The sequence below is a fragment of the Manis pentadactyla genome, chromosome 9, assembly GCF_030020395.1.
Source record: "Manis pentadactyla isolate mManPen7 chromosome 9, mManPen7.hap1, whole genome shotgun sequence".
Classification (NCBI taxonomy): Eukaryota; Metazoa; Chordata; class Mammalia; order Pholidota; family Manidae; genus Manis; species Manis pentadactyla.
In genome coordinates this window covers 71,580,802-71,594,020 of record NC_080027.1, presented here as the reverse complement: position 1 = coordinate 71,594,020, position 13,219 = coordinate 71,580,802, and the positions used below count along the sequence as shown (strand labels likewise).

Genomic DNA, 13,219 nt, shown 5'->3' with positions numbered 1-13,219 from the left:
GATTAAAATACAACTCCTGTGAAAGTGAATTTGGTTAAGTGGTCAGGTGTTCACACCCTTTCTCTGTCACACACTCTTATTTGTGTACACTTTTCTCTTCTGGACTGGACCTTAAATATTTTACATCTTTCCCCTTTACCAAAAAGGTGATGCCTGTAAAGCAAAATCACTGTGATTTAAAAAACCAGCATTGTTTCCTGAAATAATAGTAAAGCAACAAAAAATAAGCTCAAGGGCTGAGACCGCACAGAAATAAATGTAGGGCTTTGTAAACACAACCTATGTATTTCAAAATATGTTATGGTTTCAATGGAAAAAAAGAAATAATATGGATTTTTTTCTATTCTAATGCTTTTGCCTATTATACTCCTAAAGAGAATAGTAATCATTATTTTTAATTCAAAGGGCTTGGTTATGCCAGATGAGAAGTATTAACTATAATGAAATGAAAAAGACGTTGTTGTTGTTTTCAGCCTTTCTGATGCTTAAGGCTAAAAGCCTGGTCAGTACAGAGCTGATGAAAACAATGTAGAGTTGATGAAGTTGGAGATGCTATTATTTATCTCTATGACAAAACCTAATTCTTAGTTATTCTATAAATACAATTACTAGTCTAAGGAAATAGTTTACTCTGTAAAGAGTTTTGAGTCAATAAGTGAGGAAACCTGAGATATATGACAGGATTAAACTTTTTCCTCTTTCCTCTGAGCCTCAGCATTTAGCACTTTGATATACCTTCAGTGGGAATTAATGCAAGGAGCAAAAAAGGCATCTTGAACAGCTAGTCAAGAAAAGGCCACAACTTTATTCACGTCCATGCTGAGATTACAGAGTAACAAGGAATGGAGAGTCATAAGAACTGACAAGAGAAAGAAAAGGAAGCCTGACAGAAGGCTGGGGGAGAACAGAATGATGGATAGTGTGGGGCACAGAGCAAGAAAGAGAAGAGACCTAAACACTCAAACAAAGGTGACAGATGATAATGAAAAATGTCTTTTAAAATTCCGTATGCAATCCAGTTCATTTGGATTTACTTTCATTTGAAATATGCCTTGAGTTAGAAATATCTTGATAATTTAGACACCCTAAATGTAAGGTAGAAGCCAACACTGACGTAGCTATTCTTAAAATATTAAATGACAGCGTTTCATACTTCACACTTCAATTATATCTTATTCACAACTTGAAAAACCTCCATTATTGAAGCAGCTCACAAGCTTTTTGCAGGGCTGTTAAAAAACATCCAGGAAGAGTTCTTCGTGCACCAATACAGACTGAAAGTCATGTTTATTTTTGCAGTTCTAGAAGTGATGAATTGTTCTACCATTGGTTATCTGAAGTTAGTTAGGGACAGGGAAATCGCCAATTGTAAATCTCGGACATCTGTAAATCTAGAACACTGGAAGAACCCTAGCAAAATGTGTAGCTCAGACAAGAAAAGCATAGCCCTTATCAAAGAGGACCTTTACGGTGTGTAGAAGCTAAATGCTTTTTCTGTAAGACTGTCGCATCTGCTTTCACTCCCTGTGCCAAAGGGTCAGAGCTCAATCACAAGCCTGTGGCACCCCCTGCTGGTTAAAAGCCCATGCTCATTTTGTTACTTTACACTGAGCCAGACATTGCTGTCATTTCACACTTCTTTTAACATTCTCTATGAATTCAATTATCATTTGTTTGGACTTCATGTGTTACAGAGTAGAGACAGTTTGTTCCAGATGTTCACATTTTACGCTATTTCTTCTTCATTATTTTCCCCCACCATACAGTTACTTCTCAATATTCATCAAAGGATTCAAGGATCTTCCATCAACCCACGAGGCCTCAATTTTTCTTCAATGCGGCTTTTTGATGAGCGTGGTCAAGAAATTAAGAATCCACTTTTGCTGAAGAATGAGCAAAAAATTTGGGTCTCTTATGGTAAAGCATACAGGTAGGAACAAGATATTTATTCTCTGTCCTCAATCTTTCTAGGAGCAAGCTAATTTAAAAAGAGAGTTGTGAAGCCAACTAGCAGCCTTTATGAAATTTTAAAAATTGTAATTTCAATAAAATTTCAGGGGCATTTTTTGTGAGGCAGTATTATTTGTGGGATATGACCTGTCTCTCTCTCTCTCTCTCTCTCTCTCTCTCCCTCTCTCTGACTTTCTGTCTTAATGCCTTGTCATAGTTCTTGAAGTCTGCCTGTCAGCACAGCAAGTGGGATTTGTTCATGTCTGAGTAGTCACCTTAATGATAGCAGATGGAATCGCCACGGGGGGCTCAAGCCCATCACACTGTCGTTTGTCGCACACTGCCCTGACCTGCTTCCACTCCTCTATTTTTTTGTCCCTTTTTAAAGGAGAAATGGATGGTAATTGAAAAGGATCTTAAGCAAGATTTATGAAGCTGTGGACAACATGCTTCCTTGCTATCTCTCTCTGTTTTCACAAATAAAGTCTTAACCTCTTAAGCACCAATGACAGGAGAGCTAAAGATAAATTGGTAAAGCTTGTGAGCCCTATCCTATCAAAGTTATATTCCTCAAAAGTGATTTACATTATCCTACAGTAATTATTGGTTATTGCTGAGCATTGTGTAAATTTTTGTAGATTGGTAAATCCCTGCATAAAATTATGTGTGTTTCTGAGAAAAGAAAAATGTTGGAGTCTATAGGCACTGATGAGCTGGGCTGTTGTGTGGAGTATCTTGGAAATTTATGCATATTTTGACAGGACACATCCAGATGAACTCTGAAACTGCTTGTCAGTGAACTTAAACACAGTTTTCTGCCTATTTAAAATTTTTTTTTAGCTCTTTATTTATCTGTAGGACAGAATAGGGGAAATAAGGGAAAATAACTTTGCTTACAGAGTAAAATTGATCATATATTAATTGTAATGAAAACAGCACAGAAAGAATGAGGAGCTGATTGGATTTGCTGTTTATTCTAATAGTCAGAATTTCAAATACTGAAACAAATCTACTGAGAAATCCATGAAGGTTTTGGAAGGAATTGGTAGGATTAGTTATGGGTAGCATATTACAAAATTCTATTTCATCTGTTCCAGTACAGTACCATTAAAATGCTTAATAATTTCTTAGGCTGTGTAATTAGTAGAATTAAAAATATTTGTAAGGAATGATGTTTTCTTCATAGGCAGATTTCAAAATATAATTTAATTACATCAGGAGATTTGTTCTTACAATGAAAAAAACAGCAATGAATTTTAAAGTGGTAAGAATTCTTGAATAATTTAGCAAATTCTTCCAATTACAAGAAAAGGCTTTAAAAAATGTGTGTTTAATAATTCTTAAATATCACTGTTAAAGTGAAAACAATGCCTGATTAATTTTGGTGTTTTAAATCATGTTTGCTATAATATAGTATTTTAATAAGCTCAAATACTTGTTCTTATTAATTGTTCTTGGTTAATTGAATCATACATGTGGAATAACTAGTAAAATGCTAAATATCTGGAATATTCTAAAATCAACAGTCAACTGAGGGTTGTAGCTAGAGGAATTCATAAATGTGTATATTTGTATGTCATTGTTATTTTAATAGGATGATGTACTTTTTTTCTGGTTTTGAATCCAACATAAAGCACTAGGGAGCTGTTATAGCACTGTGCTACTATTGGAATTCTAAAATTTGTATCTAAAAATAATTTCTTTCTAGTTTAAGATATATTGAGAAAATGGCCAATATGTACCGAATAAAGGATATTCATTTTCAGGGAGTAATTCTAACATGTTTACTATATGTTAATACGGGGGGTCAGATTAGTTATTTGTGAAAGATAATTTTGCCAATATCAGCTTCTATTTTGAGTCCTTTAATTATTTTCCTCCCAATTTCTATTTTGAAAAATACGCAGTCTACATACAGAAAACTTGAAAAATCAGTACAATGAAAACTTATATATCATGCACCTAGGTTCACCATTTTAAAGAGTTTTCCACATTTGTTTTGCCTCTTATACCTCCCTTCTCTCTCTTAATCTCTTTTGAAATTAATTCCAGTTAATCGTTAAAGTTATACTCATATGGTTCAGGTACATAACTGAAGAATAAGATGTTCTTCTATTCTATTACATTATAATATCTATCGCAGTCAACAATAATGTAATGTTGTCTAATATACAATCTATATACAAACTACCCAAAATGTGTTTTAGAGCTTTTTGTAATTCAATATCCAAATAAGTTTCATGTGCTGCATTTATTTTCTTTCGTTCTCTTTAATCTAGAATATTCCCTCACCTTTTGCTTTGTTTCTTATTACATTCACTTTTCTTTTGAAGAGTCCAGGTGCTTTTCTTGTAGTACAACCCACATTCTGGATTTGTCTGAGTGTTTTCTCATGATTAGATACAGTTAAGGGTTTTTGACAGTACTTCACAGGTTGATGTGTTTGGGTCCTACAATTATAAAGTTAAATAACAAGTCTTGGTCATGGATTTGGAAAAAAAAATGGCTCGTAGTTGACATAGTGGCCCTTCTTTTTATTTAAGATCTGTTTTCCATTTGATTTTAATTCTCAAATAATTAAGTTAAATTAACTTAAAACAATGTACCTAACAGTATGCAATACGAAAAAATCAGATCAGTATAGCATTTAGTAAACTCACATACACAAAATAGTTGTTTGTAGCTAAATATTAAGAATTCACTTAATTACTAGCTTCAAAGATTATTAAGGGTGTGTTGCATTGTAATTATACATGGAAAATGAACATTACATGAATGACAATTGGTTTTTATTAACTAAATGCTTCATTTTTATTATTGAAAAGATTTTTTAAAATTGCATGTGTTATAACTACCTTTGGCATATTATAAATCAGCCAAATAAACTCAAATGTGCATTTTGATCTCAGTGTAGAACACCAAAATTTGTGCTATATAACAGGGAATTCACTTATTTCTAGATTTTTTTAGACCTTGATATTATATGTTTTATTTACTTGTGCTCAAATATCATTGTTTGTATAATTTTGTAAATAGCTTTGTTATTTTTTTTCATTTTTCAGATCTCCCCTAAACCCTGTTCTGGGTTTAACCTTTGACCAGGTGACTGCATATGCCAGAGGTGGCATGACAGTTGCATATAAAACCTCCTTGGATCCTAATGCTATTCTGCTACCTGGATGTGACAAGTAAATTTTCGTGTGCTTTGTTAAAGTAATCTAAATCATCTAACTCAGATTTCCCAGAGTGAGACTGAAACACTGAAAGATGTTTTTTGAATTATCTTAAATAAGCAATTACTTATTTTGTTGACTTACTTTATGATACAAACACCTAGTGCCTAAAAGCCTTACAATTAACTTCCTTGAGTTTTAAAAAGCCTTCAGAGCAACAAGCAGACTAAAGTTTCTGCTTAGCAGAGTTAACAATTATATTTGAAATGTAAAAACTGTTTTTAGTGGATTCTCTAAATTAATAGTTTTGAATTGAATCATTAAAATATTAAATGATTTTTTTTCATGTAAGTGTTCATATTTAAGCATTTCATTTAATGATGATAAATTAAGAACAAAAGTAGTATGCTGGAAACTTGGCAGTGAGAAGAGCAGGAATTAGAAGGTCTGGGCATCTCTGCTAATGATTGTCTATGAGCAGATGAGTATCAGTTTCTTATCTGTAAATAAAAAAACCCAGCAGTTACTAAGTGTTGATCACAGGCCAAGCACAGTTCTAAAATAAATTGGGTAAGAATTGATGTAATCTTCAAAACAATCATTTTAATCCTGTTAATTCCTATTATTGCTCCATTTTCTAGAGAGAGAGAAACTGAGGCACAGAGGGCAATTTGTCCAGTCACAAGACTGGTACATGATAGAGCCAGGATTCTAACCCAGATTGTCTTTTGTAAGAACTAATGGCCTAGCAGTTACCCAGCACTGTCCAACAGAACTCTCTCTGTGATGATGAAAACATACTGTATTACTACTGAGCACCTGAAATGTGACTAATGTGACTGAGAAACTGAATTTTTCATTTTGCTTAATTTAAGTAGGAGTATGTGGCTAGTGGCTACGATGTTGGACATTGCAGCCCAATACTGACTCTGTGTTGGATTAGGTGATTTATCTGTAAGGTCCCATCTAGCCTAAATTACAACTTTCCTTAATATATAGGTGAAAATGCTGAAGTAGAGATCAAATCCAGAGGACCAAAAGCGATCTAATGAGGCAACTCAGTCTAGCTAATGTCCACCTATTGCTAAATACGTCTAGAAAGACAAACTCTTTGATCTTCCAAGGTTGTTTAAACAACAACTCTACCCCACCCACAATGACTGCCTATACTTTCCCGGCAAGATTTGAATGTTTTGTCTTATTCTTTACAGAGAGAAAATATTTCACCAGCATTCTTTTTTATAAGAATATGTATTTCATGCATAATAATCTTTCTCCAAACTGTTAAATTTGCCTAGGCCTTTTCCCTTCAGTTTTTAGCTAGGATTTTAATTTTAAATTCATGTATTCCTTCTTAATTTTACTTCTCCAGGTGCAGTGAATAATGTTCTGTTGAGTTTATTCAAATTAGATCTAGGACCCTGATTATAACAATGTGAAACTTTGAACACAAACTAATTTGGAAATAATTTACCTAATTTTTGGATTCCATTTGAATTTTCTTTCTATACTCTAAAGTGGATCATTTGAAATCTTAGTAATCATAATCATACTTTTATTTTCCATGATATTGAAAAAAAAATTACTGTTACCAGTCCCAGAACTGGTTTCTGTTGAACGGCATGCTGTTGAACATGTGGTATGTTGTAACATCAATTTGAGCCAGGTAATTTTCTTTAGGGTACAGATTGGATCACTTTTAAAATAAGTGATTTGGCTGAACTAAGAATGAAATCCAAGCATTCTAGTTTGTGGTTTGTCCATGTGCCCACTAGACTGTGCTGCCTCATAAGGCTCTCTTAAAAATACCAAACTAATGTGCTTAACACAACCATTATAAGTATAATGACATCTTCTATTACTCATAGTACTTATGTATTTAGAATATAAATTTAACAGTGAAGATGGTCTCCACTATGAGTGATTCTGTAAAATTAAAAATAATTTTTTGTTTCTTTGTTCTATTAATAATTAATTAAGCATGGAATCCCCTAATATCATAAATAATTGCAAAGTAAAAATCAAGCCTTCCTTTCCAAATTATAGATACAAAAGTACTTTTCAAATTTCTGTTTAATAATATTAAGATCTAAACATTGGTTTTTCTCTCACTAGTAGAGTATAAGATACATAAATTATTATCCTAGTAGATTAAAGAGTATTAAAATTAAATTTTATTCTAACAAAAATAATTTAATATTTAATTTTTTGTAGTTGGGAAGTTTGTGAGGGATTTCCAATTAATTTCAACAGCACCAGTCAACAGATACCTGATCAATTTGAAAAGGTGGGCTTGGAGAACCATTTCCTACAGAACAAGGTCAGAATGACTTTTTGTATCTAATAAGACTATTTTATGGACCCTCTGTCAATGCATGGTAACTGAGGGGATATTTGTGAAATTTTTTGAAAACTGTAAATTATTTTACAAACATTGGGGCAAGTATTATTCTTTACTTCCAGGTAATAAACTAAGCACTTTAAAACTGAACCAATATATAGCATTCCTACTTGAAAAAATTCTACCTGAATTATGTCATTTAAGTACTACTGTTTAGCATATTATCTTTTTTTTTTAATTGAGGTACATACAGTGGAATGCAAAAATCTTAGTATACAGCTTGATGAATTTTGACATGTGTATATATTTATATAACCCAGATTAAGATGTCAAACATCCTCTCTAATTTTACCCCACTTTGCCCATTTCACCCATCCACCCCACCATGCCTATCACCAGTTTTCTGTGTGTGTGTGAGTCTGTTTTTGTTTTGTTTGTTTGTTTGTTTTGTTTTTTTAGATTCCACATGTAAGTGAAACCTAGCACATTTTATTTATACCAACTGTATTAATAAGTTGGAGTTGTTTAAGAAAGTCTTTAAGATGGCTGTTATCTCTCTGTACTTCAGGATCTGATCTATTTGCTCTATAGGTCAATGTATCTAAGGAATACGAGTTCTTTAGAAAACTCAATTCATGACAACCCATTCCAGAAGGTACATTATTAATTTACACTTAGAAATTTATCTTGCCAGTAAAGAATGTTTTTCTCTAACTATGAAAAGCATTTTAAACATGTCTCCAAAGAAGAATTCTTTTGCTTTTCTCTGTTGGTAAATTACGTAGGGTTGTTGTTCATTTCAGCTGCATAATCTTTAATTTTCGAACTCATAAAATCAAAACCAAAAGGAACCCATAGAGATAGAGATACCCAAAGAAAGTAGGACTTCCTGTTAATTGGTCTGGGCTCTTCATTTCTAAGAGACAATGCAAAAGACACATTGTCTGAACCTGTTACTTTTTAACTTCAGCCTGTTACAGCAACATCGAGACTGCAAGTATTAGTTGTTTCAGGGCATTTATGAATCTAAATAGTATAAGTTATAAATAAAATAAATAATTATTTCTAATCCTGTGTGGTTTTGAACAAGTTTAGAAAATAAAATGTAAGTTGAATGTTATACTAAAAATTAATGCTTTTTATATTTTATATTAATTTGACATTAAGATTTATTTACCACAGTCCTGGCCCTATTGGCATTCCTTTTTAAGTTTTTGCTTTAACACTAAGTTCTTGCTCAAATAACTTGTATGCCTGGCTGTTCCCTACTGACATTCCAAATCCTCATCCGGCCTTCAGTATCTCCATGATCCATTTGCATTCTTCTTCTACTCTCAACTTGCCTTTCCAGTCTTCTCCTTGATCTTGATCTTCTTTGTACCCTGTACTACAGTCAGAGCTAATGAACTGTGTTCCCTAGTATGCTTTTCACTTTAATATGCCTGTGCCATGGCATGTGCTGTTCTTGCCTGAGATTCACTTCCCACTGCCTTTTAGGGCTTTATTCAACTTCTTTCATGAGGCCTCATATTCTCCAGTGGGAATTAATCTCAAATTATTTTGTGTTCTCAGAGCTCCTTCTGTGTCCTTTGATAATTGTTCTTAGAGTTTGGCGGGGGTGGGGGAGGTGGCGGTTGGTATAGGCTTTTGCTTTTGTGTCTTTCTCCTGCACTAAATTGAGAATTCTTTGAATGTAGATGTTATATCTCACTCATCCTGGTATTCCAGAATGATAGCACAAAGTCTTGAATTTAGGGCATGTGTACAATACATTGTTGATGAATGGTTTCTAAAATTTAGCCATAACCTGTTTTTCTCTAGTATGTTCTTTGTGTGTTAGCCAAGCTAGATTGTTCATTTGTTGTTTTCTGAAAAGCACTCCATGATTTCTGTTACTATATCCATGTGGGTCCCTTTGCCTGGAATTCAACCTTTCTTTCTTCGTCACCACCCCCAGCCTTCTTCATCACCCTAGTGCTATATTCTAGCACAGTGTCTGGCATATAGTTGGCATTCAATAAATGCTTATTGAAATCCTGTACATCTTTCTAGCCTTATCTGATGTGTGCCTGCTTTATGAAATCTTTCTTTACCCAACCCCAGTCCCAAACCAGATATGATGATTCTGGCTTTGATACTCTCATTGCACCCATTCTGTGCCATTTATAATGGCATTGAACTTGATGCCGATTTTCTTAAAACATTTTTTCATAATTCAAAGTCAACCAGTGTTCCAAGTTTGAGCACATTTCAGATCACACTGGGGTAGAATGGGGAAAATGGTAGCTTCCCCTGAGAACATTGGAATCAGATCATAAAGGATCTTAATTCAATGTGAGGGATTCTGGATGTTGTTCTGTGGAAAGCGAGGAGTCATTGAGAACATTCAAGTAGAGTCAAGATCTGATTTGATCCTGATGATAGGAAAGTAACTCAGGAGGTCCTTGTCTTTTCCTCCCTGCTAGAATTAGAAAGTCCTGTAGGGCAATGGGCATTCTGCTCATCCTTGTCTGTGCTGCAGTACTTAGCTGCTAAGAGTTGGCTAAATGGAATTGAATTCACTAGTTATATTCAGCAGAAATCAAAAGGATATCTATCAAAGGATCATTAGAGGAAAAGAACCCAAAGTAGAGTTTTCTTTTTTATTTTATGCCAAAGTAGTACTTTAATAACTATATTTTCTAATGTTGAAAAATGAAATGATATCAATTTACAGTTAGTTAATCATTAACTGGTTCTAATGATTCAGTGAAAATGAGAAAACTTGCATCTTAAATAGAACCCTGCTCACTATTATATTTTTAGAAGAAATTGGTTTTGAGTAAAATTTTAGTTCAACCAAAATAGTAGTATAAGAAAGCAAAGATTTGATAAAGACAAGCTTTCAATAAAATGGTCCTCATTTAGTTATGAAACCTTTAAAATCCTTTCAGAAAAGTGTCACTAATTATATACAGAGAGGTGCTTTGGAAATAGTAACTTAATAACCCGAAAAGGAGCACTTTTAGGAAGACATTCTGGCAGAGGTGATGGATATCTATAGGGCATTTTGTTGTAGAATCCTGATGCTCATTGTGGTAAAGAACACACTAAAAGGATTACAACAGGGGTGGGAGAGGTGGGGAGGCAAAAGCCAATATTCTTGATGCATATGTTTTAAAACTGGCTTGAGATAGACATATCTGTCCCCAATCCCTGACTATTCTTTTAAATCTCTTATTGACAAGTAAAAACTGTTCTTACAGAGAAAAATTTGGAAAATATAACCCCTATTAGTATTGTGGGAGACAGATATAACCCTGACAATTACAACCTGATGCTCTTTTATCCATTCCAAAAAAAGGTTTGGAATCTAATACAAATGGACAATTTGGCAAATACATGTTTTAGCCATTGTCTATTGTTACTTAAATTGTCAACTAATTTTTAGGTTGCCTCAGTTTAAGAGCCATAAAATTATATGTTTCCATGAAATGGATGAGATTTAAACTTCATGGTAGTTAATATATAATAAAAACAATATATGAGAATAGCTTGAGGCATAGCTGGTTTGGGAAAATATAGCAGAAAAATGGACTCCAGTGTTTAGAAGGTCATATATTCTGCCAAAATAAAAAGAAAATTAATTTTGATCCTATCCTTTTGGTACAATCAGACATCAGTAGGAAATTAGTGGCAACTTTTGGTATGTGAAACAGCAAGAAAAGCACCAAGTTTTGATTTATGAATTATGGTATACTTGTTACATGTTAACTTGTAAGTTCAACAGTCATGGATGCTAGCATAATGTGTTATTCTGTATGTCACAAAAGAGGCAGGGAAAAGGCAAACAATTCTTTACTGTCCTATTTCTTTGAAACAAGTCATTCAGAAATAATACTTTCTAGAAATAAGTTATCATAAGGAAAAATAAAATTTTAGTTTAAATTCTGAGCTGATATTGCCATTAGATTAGGACACTGGTCTTTAAATAACATCCCAAGTCCCTTCCTTAATTTTAGACCAATAATTGGAAGCTATTTTAGGACTACATACTTAGATCTTAGATATTTTTCCTTAGATATTTGTTTGGTTGCATAACTAGGTACCTGCTGGTATTTTCTGCTTTCAAATGTTTTCAGTTCATGGCCTTTGAGGTAGGTTGATTTATCAGCTACGGATTTAGAGAATAGAAACAATAAGTGAGCATGAGAAAAGAGAGAAGAGAACATTTTATAACATTTCTTACAGCTGTGATTTTAATTTGTATATCAAATCATTTATATATCTTATATCTTGGCCCTAAATTCACTATCAAAAGTGAAAAATCTTCTCTCTATATATAGTCAGTAAACAATTTGTTTAGAATAAAAGTTATGATCTATGAGCTTTTCCTTTCAAGAAAAATATCATTTTCTTGCATTTTGTTCCTCGGTAGATCTGCAAGAAAAGATCATAAGTGGTTCTTTTATTATTTTGAATTTGCTAGGACTACTGAAGGCAACTCCATTTTCATTAATGATTTGAGTTAAGGAAATTAAACAATAGGTTTTAGTAGAGCCAGCATGTGTATTCATCATTTTTATTGTTGGCAGCTTCTGCATCAGCAGTTATTCAGACAAACAAAACCATAACGGTCATTTAAAGGGATACATATATATTCAAAAAGATAAAAGAAAATTTCTTCTTTTGATTCTCAACAGGACTCCAAAGGTTCTGATGATATATATGATGGTATGAAGTTAGAGAACAGTCTCAACATAAATGCTTCTATATACACATGTCTGTGTGTGTGTGTGCATATACACACACACACACACACAGGGCATATTTTGTTTCAGGTTGTCAGAGCACTTTTCTTTTCTAAATTCCAATTTTCACAGTTTTTAATCTTCCCCACCTTCATAAATGTTTGGTCTAAAGCTAAGATATCAGATTAAACTGAAGAGAAAAAAGGTGATGTCATGAAGAGAAATTTAACTGCCATTGTCAGTTTTCAATGTATCAGAACCCCAGACTTGGCAGGATTTTTTTCTTTTTTTTAATAACATTAAATGAAGCTGAGTTAGTGGGCCTGGCTGTGTCTGTCTATGTAGAATCACTTGGGAACCGTCCAGCAAAATCTCTCTCAAAGAACAGCATGGTGTTAATACTGGGTGCCAACCCAAGGCAGACACAAAGGACCCCTTCGCTCTTCACCAATAAGCCAACTGTTAAAAGATTAAACCATGTTGTGGAGATAACAAGAATTTAGGCGCTGGCAGCAGGTGCTATACAAAGAAGCAGTTGGCAGTACAGTTCTTCTGTCTGACTAATTCCAGTCAAAACAATCTTCTTCCCGGTTGCAGAGGAGAGTTTTGAGTGTGATGGCAACTTGGAGTGGGGAGGTTGAGTAAGAGTGCTATTTTAAATGCTGAGTCCTGTGGTGGATGGATTAGTAGAATATAGTTTATCATTGTTCAGGACCTGTGGGGGATTCCCCTCAAGAATCCAGCCACTACTGGGTAACTGGGGAATATAGAATCAAAAAGCTAGAAGTCGGATCTGCTTATGTGGTGTGGTTGCTGTATTTTTAAAATTTACTTTCATATATTGGGGTCATAGGACATTTTCTTCTCTTGAGTAGTAACTTTTATTACAGAATAATTACCATATGTATTAGTGGTACCCATTTGTAATTGATCACATTTGTAAAATATTACCTTTCAAATTATCATTCAGTTTTTGCACTTTAGAAATCATTTGCTGCTCAACAAATATCTATTATTAGCACAGA

The 13,219-nt window shown here is 33.6% G+C and overlaps 1 protein-coding gene across 1 annotated transcript in view; it reads left to right on the top strand.

Annotated features, from left to right (window-relative positions):
* Positions 1–13,219, top strand: part of DCDC1 (doublecortin domain containing 1) — a 427,548-nt gene that overhangs the window by 221,366 nt on the left and 192,963 nt on the right. Inside the window, exons 13-15 of the mRNA XM_036891914.2 lie at positions 1,767–1,930; positions 5,013–5,138; positions 7,338–7,443. Of these exons, the coding sequence (XP_036747809.2) occupies positions 1,767–1,930; positions 5,013–5,138; positions 7,338–7,443 (396 nt within the window). The remainder of the gene's footprint in view (positions 1–1,766; positions 1,931–5,012; positions 5,139–7,337; positions 7,444–13,219) is intronic.